Genomic DNA, 15,802 nt, shown 5'->3' on the forward strand with positions numbered 1-15,802 from the left:
TTCAAACATACACTAAATAGTTAATCCAAGTAAAATTGAATCCTTTATTTTAAACAAGATTTTAAATTCAAGAATTGTAAATGAATAAATATAATTGTGACAAGAGATTATACTAATGTGGCAAGTCATATTATTTAATTAATATCACAAATTAAATAATTATAACAAAATTTAAATATATTTTTTTAACAAATATGTTTAACTAACAAAAATGCTAATCCAAAATTTTATTAATAATCTTGTATACATGAAAATGATATTAATATTGTTTAATCTATTATTTTAAATATATTTTATATATACTTGTCATCAAAGTTGTTTAGTCTTTATGCTTCTTAATTAAAGATTAAGTTCTATTCATAATTTGAACATGAAATTATAATTTGAAGTATCACTTTATTTTTACAAGATGGACTGAAAAGAAAAAAAAAAGATATAGACTATTATATGAGACATACTAATAATATATTTTCTGTCATACTCTTTATTTTAATTCATTGAAGTTTATTGAAAAATATATAATTTAGTGAGTTCGACATCTTAATTAATGACTCTCTTATATTTAATAATTTTTTATTAATAAAAATAAGTGTTAAGTGGAATATGTTGTTGATCTAATGATCTTATTCATTCTTATATTTATGATATAAAAAAAATAGTTTTAAAATGTTTTTATAAAAAATAAAAATAAAAAAAAAGTCTGGAAAACATTAAAATAGAAAGAGAAAAGAAAGGGGGAAGTGTGTGGGACCGGGGCGAGCAGCATCTGAGGGTGTCCGGTTGGGTTGAGAAGTGAGAAATGTCGAAAACCAAGGCAGCCTCAACTTTTCCTTTTTTATTCTCTTTCTCGCCGTTGTTCCTCTTCGTTTTCAATTTCATTCAGATTGGAATGAAAGAGTCTCACTCTCCCCCTTCATCTCTCCACCCTGTCAACCCACATCATCATCAACATCAACAACAACAACAACCATAATTGATTACCCAAAACCCTCTTTTTCTATTTTCCATTTTCCTTTTTCCCCCCTCCTTCACCCTCGATTCACTCCCACTGTTGCATACTTCTACAACTATCCCAGATTCTTTTTACTCTCACCTACCCCACACCACACCAATCACTCTACCACTCTATCCCACCACCCACCTTTTCCAATTCTCTTTCCCTACCTCAATTCTAGGGTTTTTCCTTCCTTTTTTTTTTTTTTTTTAAAAATTTTTTTATTTAAACCCCTTTTCTTTTCCACTTTTAATTCCTTAGGTTTAGTCCCTTCCCACTCTGCTTTTCGATCTCTTCTCTCTCTCTCTCTCTCTCTCTACTTCCTCTGATTCCCAGTATATTTCTTCTAAATCTTCACTGCTTCTCTCTCTCTCTTAGTTTTTTCTTCCTACACCACACGCACGCACAACCCTTCTTTCTGCCTTTCTCTTATGATGTCCTAGAACCCTATCCTATCCTCGCCAATCCGAATTCATCGTTATTTGCGTATTCATTGTGTGATTGATTTTCCCCTGTGGGTGCGTGTGGTGGAGAATAGTGGTCGTTGTGAATGGCATACCAAGCGATCCAGGGTCCGAGTTCGGGATCGAGTTCGAGTTCGGGGTTTCAGTTATTGAATTCTCAGTTCGGAGACACGACTTACACGAAGGTCTTCGTCGGAGGATTGGCCTGGGAGACTCAGAGCGAGACCATGCGCCGGTACTTCGAGCAGTTCGGCGAGATTCTGGAGGCCGTCGTCATCACCGATAAGAACACCGGCCGATCCAAGGGCTATGGTTTCGTGAGTATCTTTTTTATTCCATTGTTACCCGCTGGCGCTGCCACTACACAACACGCCAACTTGTTGTCATTCAAAATGAAAACTTTTGTTGGTTTGTGTGATTGGGATTGCGTTACTTTTACTATAGAATGACTTGGTTTCCATCTCACCTGCATGGAATTGGAGGGTATAGGTGACTTTCCGGGATCCCGAGGCTGCAAGGAGAGCGTGTGCTGATCCAACACCCGTTATTGATGGAAGAAGGGCCAATTGTAACTTGGCTTCACTTGGTCGACCACGGCCTCTGCCTTATGGTATTCTACCTAATTCATCTTCCTACTCCACGATCAAATTTAACAATGCAATGCTACTTTTGTTGTTATGCAAATCTGCGCTCTAAAATTTAATTGTCATGTCGGGTATTTACATTGACCACTGGCTCTTGTCACTGACGTCATCATCATTGTCGTTTGCTGTTGTTGGTATTATTTAATTGTCATCGGAATCCCACATTGGCGTGCCTCTGTTATTGAGATAAAGTCACTGGCAGTGATAGAAAGAGGTCGAGTGCTTGTGCCCCTGAGTGTTTAGTACTTTCATTATTGCCCTAAAGTCATCTTCTGACTCTTATGGACCACCTTTTTTTGAAGAAAAAAAAAATTGTTAATCTTGATGCTGTCTGCTTGGTCTAGTAACATCTTGGCTTGCTATTTATGATTTATCTTTAATAATCATTGTGTTTGTTTAGCTTCAACAACTGTGTTAAGCCCAAACAATGTTAGTCTGCAACTAGCATAAGCATTCTACCTTACTCTTTCTACTCAGACTGCTTTTTTGTGCTTGCTTCTTTTTTCTTTTATAGGACGGATAAGACCTGCCTCCCCTTATGTCGGGAGTTTGCAACCACCCCGTGGTGCTTATGTTGGAGGTTTTGGCTACCAGCAACCGCTTTCCTACAACTATCAACAAGGATTGGTTTACCCTCCTTATGGGTAAGTGGGATCTTGTTGTTGCAAACATTTGATTTGAAGATTTGTTTTTACTGCTAAAATAATATTATCTTTCTTCTTCGTTATATCTTTTATACCTACGTGCATCTTTGCTGTATCTTTACTCATTATCAACTCATATGTCATTATTGTTGAATGTTAAACGATGGGGAAGGCCACTAAGGTCAATAATGTGCACATCCTTGCAAGGACCACCGACCAATCCCTTTTCCCCCTTTCTTTTTATGGTATCTACACCTACTTATCACAACACACAGCATCTCTGCTGTAGTGTTTAATTAGGAAAAGGAGAATCCTGAGAGATTTGGTTTTTTTCTTGTTTTGTTGTATGTAAGAAACCTATATCAATTAGATGTAATAAACTAGTAATTGTTTGTTGTATTTATCTTCATGCGTGTGAGGTGTTCCTAACTACATTTGAATTGTGCATCAGGATGTATTACACCAGAATCATGCTATAGAGGTGATCTTTTCAACATTATATGTGGTTGTTTTTATCTTTGCAGGTATACGACATATGGACCTGAGTACGTCTACCCACAGGTCAAATTAGTTTTCTTGATTGTTTTTGGAAGAATGTTAGTGTTGTTTGTGCACTGCTGACTTTTTCAACTCCTTCGATCTTGTCTAATAGAGTCTGTACAACCCATATATGGGGCAACAGTACCTTCAGATATATGGAGTGCCTGGGGCAGTGAATACAACTATTTATCCTTATGGACAATTGGGTCAGGCTATCCCTAGTGGTCATGGTTATTCCGCAATGCAGGGTTATACAGTACCAGGTCATCAGATTGTACCCTATGGTGGATCCAATGTTAATGCCATAACAACTTCACCCATGCCTGCGATTCAAGCTTCATATCCTAGTGGTACAGTTGTCTGCCCTGAAGATTTTCTATTTATGACTCGGGATCTGCCCGTTTGTTGCCTTTTGAACGTGTGTTTTACTTGTACTTGTCACATTTCTGAATTTAATTCATGCTGCCTAATTTTTTTTTGTGATTGAAGGAGTGCAGAAATTCATATCTGATCTATGATTTTGCATATCAGCATGCATATTTGATGGGTATTCAGTGCTCATATATATAGGAACTAACATTAAGCGGAAATTTCTTAAGCATGAGACCATTTAATTTTTAATTGGTATTCATATGCCAATAATGAATTGAAGTTTCAGCTGTTGATGTATTGTCCTGCACATATTTATGCAATTTTAGTTATTCTACCCAGTTTTAGGCAGTAGGAATTTGGAGCGCTGAGACAATGCAATAGTTTATAGGTAAATTAAGAGTTCTGATGGGTATTATTTATATGTTAAAATGTAGAATGAGGCACTGAAGCATCCATGCTTAATCCCTTGATTATTAATGGGGTTTGAGAGAAAGACTTCTTTAGGTTCTATGTGAAAGGATGTGATGGGATTTGATAGTGTTGACTTTTTCAGGAATTGCTGCACCAGTTCCTGGCCAACCACAATTTATTGTTCCTGCTCCTTCTTCCCAGTTTATGCAAGGTAGTGGTCCTGACCAAACAGCTGGGTGAGGGGGCGAATAAGGTGGGTTATTTTTCCTTGCATCTTGCTGTGCTGGTCTTTTTTGCCTACATGAACTTATGTTTTGAAAGTACTATGGTCCACCAGGTATCCTTAGTTTGCAGCAGGACTAAGAGCAGCGGAACTGCTACTTGAGTGGCGGGCTTCCAATCTAGCCTTGCAAGTTAATTATTTTGCATTCTAGAGGTATCATTGCTTTGTTTTATGTTGCCTTAATGATAATGGATGAAATGAGTTAAACTTTACATGACATTTCAAAACTCTTTCTGGTTAGCAAGCCAAGAATATCAAATACATATTTTTTTAAAAATTATTATGGAATATGGATCTTTGAAATTACTATGGTTAATTTTAAGTTGTAACTTGTAAGCCTATTTAGTTGAACGAACACAATTGAGCTCAAAAAGCTAGCTCACAGTCCCAACTCTGGCTGAGCATCTGCTTGAAAATTTGCCTCATATCAATGAGTGAGCCATGACCTGAGTTAAAAATGGACGAGCCGAACTCAAATTCTTCTTGTCTCATTTCCTGCTGTACGACCTGGTAAAATTAGCCCCAGTTATAATTTTCGGAAAAACAAGAAATTTAGTGGTCGCAAGATTTCTCAAAGTTGATTTTACCTTCTGTTAAATTTCATGTCGGCATTATCTTCCCGTGTTTATTGATGTCCAATTCACACATTTGTTGTCTGCTATATTTTATTTTGGCATTCTATTGGGTCCTGTTTGCACACACGGTATAAAGGTTTTATATTTGCTCTTCCAAAGTGTATAGTGTATGCAATCCGTTTTCCTAAATGGATTGTTGTGTTGTTGGTCTGAAGTTGAAAACGTTGGCACCGCCAACTATAATATATTTCAGTTGATGTGTATCTCTTAACAAATTTTATGATGTGCAGGTCATATATAGTCATGCTCACCAAGTTGTGTCTGAGTCGCTCCAGATGGCGAAGGAAACTGGAATGTGCGGGCTGGTTTTCCATTTGGACATTTACACTAGTGTATTTATACCTAGTACTACCTGTACTCAGGGAGAGTGGCGGTAGTATTGGATCAATGGGTGCTGGAATAGGTTTCTTGCAGCCATGTAGGAATAAACTTCTGTAAAAAAGAAAATCACGTTTGAATCAAAATATGATTCTTTGTAGTCTTGTCCAGCATTGAGTTTGTAGATAGTTGTCAATGTTGGTGAATTGTGTGTCGATGGATGGTCCATCACATTGAATGTGATTTGTGCATAGTAGTTGTCAGGGGTTCTACCAGAAGACCACGGGGTGTAATTTTATGATTTTAAGAACCTGCCGATCATGCAGGGTAGAACCATCAGTATATTCCATTAGAGAGGATTGCAGTGGTTCTTTAGTGTTATATTACCGTCATTCATCACGGAGTCACATCACATGTTCAACATTTTCTTGAATTAATTTTCAACATTTTCGTCAAGGTGCCATCTATAATTGATATTATTCCAAGTATTTTTCTGATTGGTCCTTACTAAAGAATTATAGTAATTTAGCATCTAGAATTTGAATCTGATTCCGAGTTGGAGCCGTATCAAAAACATTTAGAGTTAGTTTCCTCGCGAACCTTCCTGATTCTCATTCTCGCTCTCTTGTGTATCTGGATTCATCTTTTAGAATATTGATAATGAGTTGGATATTTAAAATGCTTGCCAACTCTTTTGCTATATTTAATATCGTTTCAAATAATATCACTCTTATTCCCTACAATACACTGGGAATATTTTTTAATGTTCGAATATAACTAGATGAAATTGTGTTCAATTAAGGAATTCCATATTAAATTTTATTATAAACTAGTTCATATATAATTTAGTTTAATTCAAACTGAGTTTTAATCAAAATCAACTTCATACAATTACAATTTCTGAAACTGGATTTTTATCACTTCAATTATTGCGATAATGATGATGATTTTTTTTATAAAAAAATTTCATTTACTCTTACATGCTCTAAACAAAGGTAAAGTAATAATATAGCATCTCACAAGTGGTAATGACATGTGTTTTTTTAATGAAGTTGTTCAAGGTTTGAATTATAATTTTAAGTATGAAATAAATTTATGTTAGGAGGAGAATACCTATCATATGTACATTTGCAATTCTCGAAAAAGACTAATTACTATTTTTGGTGATGTATACTTTATATCAATATCATTGATTAAAAAAAAATAAAAATAGAGTGTTTCTTTATATTATGATAAGTTAGAAATATATTTAATTGGAAGATATTTTTTAGTTGAGAAAAATGAAAATTAACCATTGAATTTTATTATGCATGGTCAAAATTAAAACAAACAAATCATGTTAATTTTTCAAAAGTCATGAGACTTTTAAATGGTCTTATGATATTAAATATTGAATATTATATATGATTGTATGACTTAAACACAATCATTTTACTTTCATATAAGATTAATTTCCTTAATGTGGCCTCATACTAAAATATGTATTGTGAGAACAAAATCTACAGCAAGAATATATATATAGTTTTGAGTAATTTTTTTTATATTTATTTTTGAAATATATGTATACACACAGATCCCTACATGTGCAACTAAAATTATTAAAAAAATACCAATAATATGATTATTTTTCTAAATATTACGAGTAATGAGTTTTTTTTATAAACTTATTTAATGATAAAAAAAATTAAATTAAACGAGATGAGTTATTGTTTTTAAAATTCACAAATATTGTTAGCTGTCTCTTCATTTTTATTTTTTTTCTTCTAAAATGATCCATAAAATAATTTTATTATTAAATGATTCATTTGTTAGTTTCTTTTATTTATTTAATCTGTTCAAATATCACAAAATTTTCATTTAGAACCCATTTTAAAAATATTAAATAAAAATTTCATAATATATAAAGAATCTAGTATCCATATATACATTAAAAAAGAATATAAAGAGTGAACAAATATGTTATATTTACTAGAGAGGTCGAGGTATTACTATTTTTAATAGTCATACAGACGAGATATTAGATGATTATAAATAATTATTAAAAAATAGTATTAGAATTTTTTTTCACATTCAAGGGACATAATGGTCTATTGAAAATTAAGATTTAAAAACGATTACAAATTTTTATATCTATTTCATAATAAATTAGTAAGAAGGAAACACTTTTTATCTTTATATTTTAATTTAATAAAAATGTTTAAAAATTATCGATGTTTATAGATTAATTGATTTTCAAATTTAAAAATTTTGAGTTTAAATTTTATTTTTATAAAAATAATTAATTTTTAATATTATTTTTTTTAATTACAAATTTTAAGAATAAAATTGTTTAAAAATGTGTATATAATAGAATGATTCTTTTTATTATATATTATAGATATTATATATATAGATTATTCACCAAATGTTTATTATTCAAAAGAAAGAAAGAAAAAAAAAAGTTGACTGTTTATTTATCCGTGAAGATCCGTTTAGTTGTGATTGGGTTAGTTCAAAATCATACATACATACAAAGTGCTAAATTGATGGCCACCGAAGCTTCCCCTTCCTCTGCCGAAACGCCTCCGCTTCCTCCCAAGCCACCGCCGCCGCCGGCACCACCGGCTGCGTCTGCTGCGAAGCCGGAGGCGCCATTGTCCGATTCAAAAGCATCCGCGGACGCGAACGTAATCGTGGTCCCGAGCTACTCTCGATGGTTCTCATGGGATTCGATTCACGAATGCGAGGTGCGTCTTCTCCCGGAGTTCTTCGAATCGGCGTCGAAAACCCCTAGGGTTTACAAGTACTACAGGAATTCCATCGTTAAGTACTTCAGATACAATCCCACCCGAAAAATCACCTTCACCGATGTCCGCAAAACGCTCGTCGGAGACGTCGGTTCCATCCGCAGAGTCTTCGATTTCCTCGAAACTTGGGGTTTGATCAATTACCACCCCTCTTCCTCGCTCGCCAAACCCTTGAAGTGGGACGACAGAGAGACCAAGCCCGATTCTGCTTCCAACTCCACCGAATCTTCTTCTGCTCCTGCCAAAGAAACCTCCAAGAGACTCTGCAGTGGCTGCAAAGCTGTCTGCACCATTGCTTGTTTCGCTTGTGACAAGGTCACCTTTTCTCTTTCCTTTTTTGTTTCCACAAAACTTATATTAAGTTCAACACATTTGGTGTTATTAGCTAATTAGAATTGGAGTTTTAATTTTCTAATTCACATATGAGCTTGTTTGGGAAATTTGTCCAAAAGTACTTGCATGAGAAATAATATGAGCATATTTAGGTAAACTTCTCCAAGTACCCATAGGTGAAAAGAATAAGAATTAAGAAAGAAAAATGAAATATGCTTCTCCAAACTAAAATTAGCTTATGCATGAGAATTTAATAGGAAAGAGCCTTTGCAAATTTGTTTATGTTTAACCTAATTTTAACTTATGAAGAAGTTTATTTCAATTTTTTTTCCTAAAAGTTTTTAGATAGAAGGTTAAGTAGAAACTTCAATTCTTATTAGAAAATAAGACCAAAAATATAATAAATTATTGTATGGTCCCATATTACCATGTATTCATGGTCTTGACTAGTTTCTACCTGACATGCAGTCAAAACTGTGTCTCGGGAAGATGACCATGGTGATCCTGAACCATATAATAATTTCTCCAAATATACCTAAACAACAATATTTAAGTTTTGTCCAGCATTTGATAGAGGGAGTTTGATCTTTGTGCAGTATGATTTGACTCTTTGTGCGAGGTGTTACGTTCGCGGCAATTATAGAGTCGGTGTGAATTCATCGGATTTTAGGCGAGTGGAGATAAGCGAGGAGACAAAGACGGATTGGTCTGAAAAGGAGATCACGAATCTTCTGGAAGCTATTACGCATTTTGGTGATGACTGGAAGAAGGTTTCTCAGCATGTTGCTGGCAGAACTGAGAAGGAGTGTGTTGCTCATTTTTTGAAGCTTCCCTTTGCGGATCAATTCCTGCATTATCAACAACACCCTGCCGGCAATGGCACTGATGATGGTTGTAATCAGTTAAAGAGGGTAACTAATGCTGATGCTGAATCTGAATTGGATAGCGTTGCCTCTGCTGAACCTAGTAAGAGAATGCGTCTCACACCTCTTGCTGATGCTAGCAATCCTATTATGGCTCAGGTTCTTTCTTGCTTTCTTTAAATTATTCTTCATGAAATGACAAAAATGGAATTTAATTGTATTGAATGTAGCCAATAAAGAACCATGAACTGCACTCTGAATTTCTCTCTAATGGCTATATCTTAACAGTTAGTTTGGTCAACAATCCATTATATCACATACCAGGTAGCCTTGGCGGCAAATAGAGGAAGCTGCATAGTAGTTGAAATATTTGATATATATCAACTGTAGATGTATAAAAAATTAAGTTGTATGCAAATAAAAATAAAATGCACAGGAGGATGAAGAATTTTTTAATAAAAATTTAACCATGTAAAGTAGTATACTGAGGTATGGTTAAATTTTTAACATGGTTCATGATAGCTGAACTACCCAATGAAGAAGGATCTCTTAATAGTCTTAGTGTGTCTTTACTATAATATATTATATATAAACACTTTTTATTCAAACTCTTGCAGGCTGCTTTCCTGTCTGCCTTGGCAGGGCCAGAAGTTGCACAAGCTGCTGCTCAAGCTGCATTGACAACTCTGTCTGAGGTTTACAAAGCAACTAGAATAAGTTATCGGTCATTTCCGAGGAATGCATTGCTGCAAGGTAAGAACAAAAACTCTACATTCAAATTTAACACAGCTTAATGTTTTAGAGTATTGTAAGAAAGTTTCGAAAATCTGAAAATTTTGAAAGTGTTTGCAATGGTTGCTCCATCAAACGAAAAGTTCAGAACTTGCTCGATGAGATTGTTTCTTTAAGCTTTTATTGGAGACGAGGAGAGTTTCCACAATTAGCGGGATAGAATTAAATGTTTGTTATTTTAACATTTTAATTTATTATTTTTAAAATAATTATACATGAGAAATACGTTACCTGTTTTGTGTTTTGTACTTCATTTCTTCGTACCATATTGCACTACTGATTTCTGATGTAACTTTGTGACTTATCTTTTGTAAACATCTCCATCGGTGCACCGAATTAGAAATAATTCTACGTTACCTGTTTTGTGTTTCGAACTCAATTCTTCAAACCAGATTGCACTACTGATTTCTGAATGTAACTTTGTGACTGATCTTTTGAAACATCTCCATCAGTGCACCAAATTTGTTACTTCCTCTTCTCGGTGGTTGATTTTCTGAATAACTGCAGAAGAACATTATATACTAATAGGAATTTCATATATTTAGCAGTTAGTTTCTTCTATTTTCTAATGTAATTATTATGTTTTATGTGATTCCATGAATTGAAAGTGGAGAAAATAGTTTTTAAACTCAATTTCTTAGTAGAATTGTTGCTTTATATTTTATGCAGATGCCGGTATCACATCAAACGGTGGTAATACTTCAGATTCATTTCAAGGATCGCGATTGCATGCAAATATACAGCTTGAGAAGGAAGAGTTAGATGTGGAAAAAGGAATTTCCGAGATTATAAAAGTTCAGGTCTGTCACATGTCAAGGTTTAATTTGATGGCGTCTGCATTTCCCGAGTTTAAAATTCCTTGCTAAATATTGGATATTCTGTTTTGTAGATGAAAAATATCCAAGACAAGCTTCTTCATTTTGAAGATTTAGATCTTCTGATGGAAAAAGAAAGCCAGCAGCTGGAGCAAATTAAAAGCATGTTTTTTCTTGATCAGCTTACTCTTTTATTTCATAAATCATCGGCACCAAAATCCGGAGAATGCCCAGAAGGCAATTATGTAAAGATGAACTGTGACTGAAAAGTCTTAATTAGCTACTGATATTTAGGCTTAGCGAATGTATTCAATTTTCCATTTCAATTAACATGCCCTCCATTTGCTTTTGCTGTTGGACTGTTTGTTCAATATTTATACAACTCTTGATGTAGAGCGTCTTTTTAATTTTTGTAACCAATTGTACATGCATTTCTAGGGTAATGGATATGTTGATAAAATGTAGGAAATGAAAAGAAAAGAAAAAATAAAGTGAAAAGTTGAGGAGATAAAATTATCAATTTCTCCCTTCATTTTTGGTTGTGAAGAAAAGTAAAAGAAAAATGTGGAGAAAAAAAAAAGTATAATGAAAATGTGTGATTATAAAAGAAAATTACCCTTTTTCTAACTATTGAGAAGAGAAAATAAAGAGGAAAAAAATTGTAGTACCAAGTAAAAAGTTTCTCACCATATGATAGGTGGAGAGAAAATAATAGAGAAGTTGTTGTTCGTTAGGACATAATCTTAAGGATCTATGAGGATAAAACTGAAGTATTTGTTTATAGAAGTAAAGTTTAGGAGGTTAAGTCTTTTTTTTGATTTTTTAAAATGCTAGTTTTGAGATTGAAATCTAATGTCATTGATTGTTAAATTATCTTGATACATATTTAGCTTTAGGGTACATAGTTTTATGTCATATACGTGTATGATAAATGTGCACTTTTAATGATAATATTATTTTTAAAAATACTAGTAACATTATTTAATATATTTCTTAAAACATTTTATTATCTCGTAAAATTCATTAATAAATTGTAACTAAAAGAATTGCAAATCAGACATGTGAGATAGGAACCCGACCACACGATTGCTACCGAACGCTTGATTAATAAGCATATTCAATGAAGGTTACACATATAAGACATGAAGGAAAGGAGTATTCCATTATGTTCAGAAAGGTAGATAATTTTGAAAGGAAATGTCATTTTGTTCAGACATGGTCGCCACCAAGATATTACACTGATTCAACAAATTTGAAGCAAATATCTTGGTATTTAAAATACCAGTCTGATCTATGAATCCAAAAAAATACCAGTCTGATCTAGCATTTCTAGCTTAAGAACAATGCCAGGAAAAGATGAAGGGCTGTGAGAAAAATTCTCCCTCTTCACGACCATTTTCGTCATATGAACTTAAATGATGCAACTACCTGCAGAAACCAAGTGGAAGCTGAATTAATTTCCATACAAAACTTAGAATCCACTTCAACGACCAAGGCTGCATTATGGCCTAAGTTAGATATCTTGGATCATCATAACCTTGTTCTGTCAAATAACAAAAAATAATTCACCTTCTGAATTTGTGAAGCATACTTGTCCGTTTCCTCTTCCAAAAACTGCACGAAATAAATAGAATTAGGCTGAACTTACACTCGGATGATGCAGTATATCTTGCGATGAGGCCACAAACCTGTCCTGTCACCGTATATAGCCTATTATACCAACCATTTGATGCCATCCCAATAGCTGAATATAAATATCTACGACTCTCTCCAGGATTTTGCAGCGAATACTCGATGTAATAAATCCCTGAACCATTGTTTGAATTAAATTAAGCACTGAAACTTCCATATTTCCCAAGATTTTAGCATTTGGGGAAGTCTTTCTCTGTCTTATTAAACACATCTTAGGAGTATGAGTAGGAATCTAAAACATATTTACATTTGATACGTCATAGTTTAGATCATTTATGGACATTTTATTTAAATTTCCTGTTGTCAGCATGAGTGGTATTAAGAGTGGTTTCTACTTTCTACACATTTTCATGTTTAGAGTATACTTAATTAAGAAAGAAGTAAACAGTTTTACAACATGAATACTTGCCTTACAATCTTATAACCTATACCATAACGAAGGTATGAGTAGTCACCTTTAGATGATTTACAATCTATGAGTTTAGCAGCCACACCTGGGGGTCTTTGCCAGCTTCTGTCAAGCCCACTAACCTGTTGAATTCATTTTAAGCAAATAGGGAAAATTTTTAGCATAAGTAGGAACAGAAAGAAAGAGAACCTTCAAATAATAGTTCAATCTAATCATGGAATCACACTAGAGTCTGAGCAAACTCGTCAACTTTGCCAAAGGATTCCATCCTAGTGAAATCCGGTCCCAGCCCTGTGATCACAACGCTCACTGAAGCAACAAACTGTTAGCAATTAACTTTGTACAGTTAAATAATAATTGATGAAGAAACAAATAATCAGAAATACAAATTGACAAAAAGTAGACTCTGAGAATACCATTGGAATTGGACGCATCTGTTGGGTAGAAAGCAGTTACCGATTTCAAGCCATTAGATTCTCCTGTTCCTACTTGCCACTCTGATCCAGCCACAAAAACACAAGTATACAATTTAAGCAACTGAAATTGAATGATGGTTTTACTTCAAAACTTGCAATTCAATTCACCTTGGGGAATCTCAATCTTGAACTTGTTCTCATCGTCAGTGTAGATACGAACATCCTCAGGCACATCTGGGATTCAAAACACACATCTTGAAATTGAATGTACGATTTTTAGGATTGAATCAGGATCAAACTCATAAATTAAAAGATAGTATCAAGCCTATTCCAGTGGTTATTGTAGTTGGATCTAGACCACCCATTACCAATTCATTATCAGACCATATCCACATATGCTTAATCATTGAAGTTAAGAGCGCTAGATATCTCATATCACTATATGATTAAAAAAGTGTATATAAGTGAGATATAGTCCTTATCTTATGAATTAACTTTTAAGAATGAGTTATAAGACAAAGTTAGAGTACAAGGAAACATCATTTATTTGTAAATCCATAATAGCAATTACCATTGAGTGCCAATGAATTTGAGACAGTAGGTGGGACTGCAAATGCAGCTACTGCTACTGCGGCGTGAAGAAAAAGTTGTCTCCTATTAACCGCGCGTCCTTCTTGGATGGAAGAACTGAAACATAATAACCATGTTGTTTGTGCATGCATGAAAGATGAGAAATGATAGGAATTGAGAAGCATAAAGTCATAGTTGCAATCTTACAGTGAACATGGTGTTGTTTTATGATGCTCCAAATGGAAGGTTATGGGAGGTGGGGGACCTGAAGAAAAACCTCAGCGAAATCAAACACTGATATTGAAGAACATGAGAAATGAGGTTATTGGGAGGACCTTTGTCGGCCTTAGAGGCTGTGAAGTTGCAAAGTGTTGGTCGCATTCGCATATGCACACAACAAATGGACGCCATTCCTTTCAGATCAGCTTCTCTTTCTCTGCCTCCATTTCTATTTTTTTAAGTTAATTCTATTCCATACATTTTTCGGTATTTTTTCCATAGGAGTTTTAAAATAAATTATGACTCAATTTTTATTGGTTGAGTCTTATGACAATACACTTTCTTTTAACTTGCAAAAAGAAATTAATTACACTTTTTTTTTAATTTAATTCATCACAATTCCTTGATGACTTTAGCTTTCATTTTTTTTATATTTTAAAAATGTTTTTCAACTATATTCTTTAGGCAAGATATATTTTTAAGATGTTAGAGTGTATTTAGATGGAGATTTTAATAGAGTAATTTAATTTTTTTAAAATAGCAAATACTTTGAGGTAAAATGTTTTGTTTGAATAAAAAAATTACAAAGAATTTGAAATTTAAATATTTATAAATTTTTTTAATATTGTAAAATCTTAAATCCTCCTAAAAAGTAAGAATCTGAAGAAATTTTTTTCCTCCTATCTTCCTTTTCTCACTTCTAAAATTGATATAAAAAAAAAGTCAATAATTCTTTTATTTATTGAATATTTAAATTTATTTTAAATTTATTAAATATTATCTAATATTAATTCTTTAGAATTATTAAATATTTAAAAATTGACTAAATTTTAGTTTTGTAAAATTTAATCTTAAAATTTTAGTATATATATATAAATCAATTTTACTCATGATGAAATTTAAATTATTTTATCTAAATTAAGAATTTAAGATTTAAAATTTAAAATTAACATATTTAAACAAAATATTTAAGGAACAATTTCAAAACTCTTAATTTCTAAAATTCTTGACTTCCGTTAGTAATTTGACATTTTAACATATTTATGTTTTACAAATAACAAATATTTGAGATTTAAAATAAAGTATCTACATAATTTTTTTATTGAAATATTAATATGGAATAAGAACACTAAAATATATTAAAACAAAATTGAGTATATAACTTAAAAAAAAATGAATTATATCGATACTCTATAAAGTTTTAAAAGAAATTGACACCTGCTGTCAAAAAAAAATATGAATACATCTTTCATTTTTTTAATCGTATATAAAATCGCCTCAATTTATATGATAAAATAATACTGGATATTCTTTTCATCTCCTTTCCGAATGGTTTTTACTTTAAAATTTAAATATAACTAATTTTCAAATTTGAATTTTATTAATTTAAGGAGAGTGAAAGTGAAAATAGCAGCGATGATAGGAGAACAATCATAGTAGTGCTGCTTTTGATGGTGGTGGCATTGGTAGCAATGTTGGTGGAAGCCCATGTGTTATGGTGGTTGTGATAGGAAAAGTCATGTCATGAACTATAGAACCTGTAGTCTATATTTTGTGTCCGAATTAAATGTGAGTCATTTTAACTTTGTTCTATAAAACTTG

At 33.0% G+C, this 15,802-nt stretch overlaps 3 protein-coding genes across 3 annotated transcripts; 2 read left to right on the plus strand and 1 right to left on the minus strand.

Moving 5' to 3' along the window:
* Positions 1-767: 767 nt before the first annotated feature.
* LOC109802064 (RNA-binding (RRM/RBD/RNP motifs) family protein) lies at positions 768-5,761 on the plus strand. The gene is made up of 8 exons (XM_020363272.3): positions 768-1,775; positions 1,948-2,068; positions 2,617-2,746; positions 3,271-3,307; positions 3,399-3,636; positions 4,212-4,322; positions 4,407-4,505; positions 5,218-5,761. The coding sequence occupies exons 1-6, from the start codon at positions 1,545-1,547 to the stop codon at positions 4,307-4,309; spliced, it is 855 nt and encodes a 284-aa protein (XP_020218861.1). The 5' UTR covers positions 768-1,544; the 3' UTR covers positions 4,310-4,322; positions 4,407-4,505; positions 5,218-5,761.
* A 2,009-nt stretch (positions 5,762-7,770) lies between these two features.
* SWI3B (switch subunit 3) lies at positions 7,771-11,301 on the plus strand. The gene is made up of 5 exons (XM_083073900.1): positions 7,771-8,406; positions 9,021-9,446; positions 9,905-10,040; positions 10,749-10,879; positions 10,969-11,301. The coding sequence occupies exons 1-5, from the start codon at positions 7,831-7,833 to the stop codon at positions 11,158-11,160; spliced, it is 1,461 nt and encodes a 486-aa protein (XP_082930026.1). The 5' UTR covers positions 7,771-7,830; the 3' UTR covers positions 11,161-11,301.
* Positions 11,302-12,037: 736 nt separating this feature from the next.
* LOC109802442 (Photosystem II reaction center PsbP family protein) lies at positions 12,038-14,473 on the minus strand. Its single transcript, XM_020363816.3, has 10 exons — positions 14,317-14,473; positions 14,189-14,246; positions 13,983-14,098; positions 13,580-13,645; positions 13,412-13,492; positions 13,222-13,304; positions 13,042-13,117; positions 12,583-12,701; positions 12,464-12,508; positions 12,038-12,322 (listed from the first exon to the last, which is right to left on the minus strand). Exons 1-10 carry the CDS (start codon positions 14,390-14,392, stop codon positions 12,296-12,298), a joined length of 747 nt encoding a protein of 248 aa, XP_020219405.1. The 5' UTR covers positions 14,393-14,473; the 3' UTR covers positions 12,038-12,295.
* Positions 14,474-15,802: the final 1,329 nt, after the last annotated feature.

The sequence above is a fragment of the Cajanus cajan genome, chromosome 4 (genome assembly GCF_000230855.2).
Source record: "Cajanus cajan strain Asha chromosome 4, NIPB_CcT2T_4, whole genome shotgun sequence".
Lineage (NCBI taxonomy): Eukaryota > Viridiplantae > Streptophyta > Magnoliopsida > Fabales > Fabaceae > Cajanus > Cajanus cajan.

Bases quoted from the DNA above. Each gene is read 5' to 3' on its own strand.
- LOC109802064 (XM_020363272.3), top strand. From the start codon at position 1,545: ATGGCATACCAAGCGATCCAGGGTCCGAGTTCGGGATCGAGTTCGAGT. The intron at 1,776-1,947 runs GTGAGTATCTTT...TGGAGGGTATAG, and splicing joins GATCCAAGGGCTATGGTTTC to GTGACTTTCCGGGATCCCGA. The intron at 2,069-2,616 runs GTATTCTACCTA...TTTCTTTTATAG, and splicing joins ACCACGGCCTCTGCCTTATG to GACGGATAAGACCTGCCTCC.
- SWI3B (XM_083073900.1), top strand. From the start codon at position 7,831: ATGGCCACCGAAGCTTCCCCTTCCTCTGCCGAAACGCCTCCGCTTCCT. The intron at 9,447-9,904 runs GTTCTTTCTTGC...AAACTCTTGCAG, and splicing joins GCAATCCTATTATGGCTCAG to GCTGCTTTCCTGTCTGCCTT. The intron at 10,041-10,748 runs GTAAGAACAAAA...TATTTTATGCAG, and splicing joins GAGGAATGCATTGCTGCAAG to ATGCCGGTATCACATCAAAC.
- LOC109802442 (XM_020363816.3), bottom strand. From the start codon at position 14,392: ATGGCGTCCATTTGTTGTGTGCATATGCGAATGCGACCAACACTTTGC. The intron at 13,493-13,579 runs GTGAATTGAATT...TGGCTGGATCAG, and splicing joins CAAGATTGAGATTCCCCAAG to AGTGGCAAGTAGGAACAGGA. The intron at 13,305-13,411 runs GTATTCTCAGAG...TTGTTGCTTCAG, and splicing joins AGATGCGTCCAATTCCAATG to TGAGCGTTGTGATCACAGGG.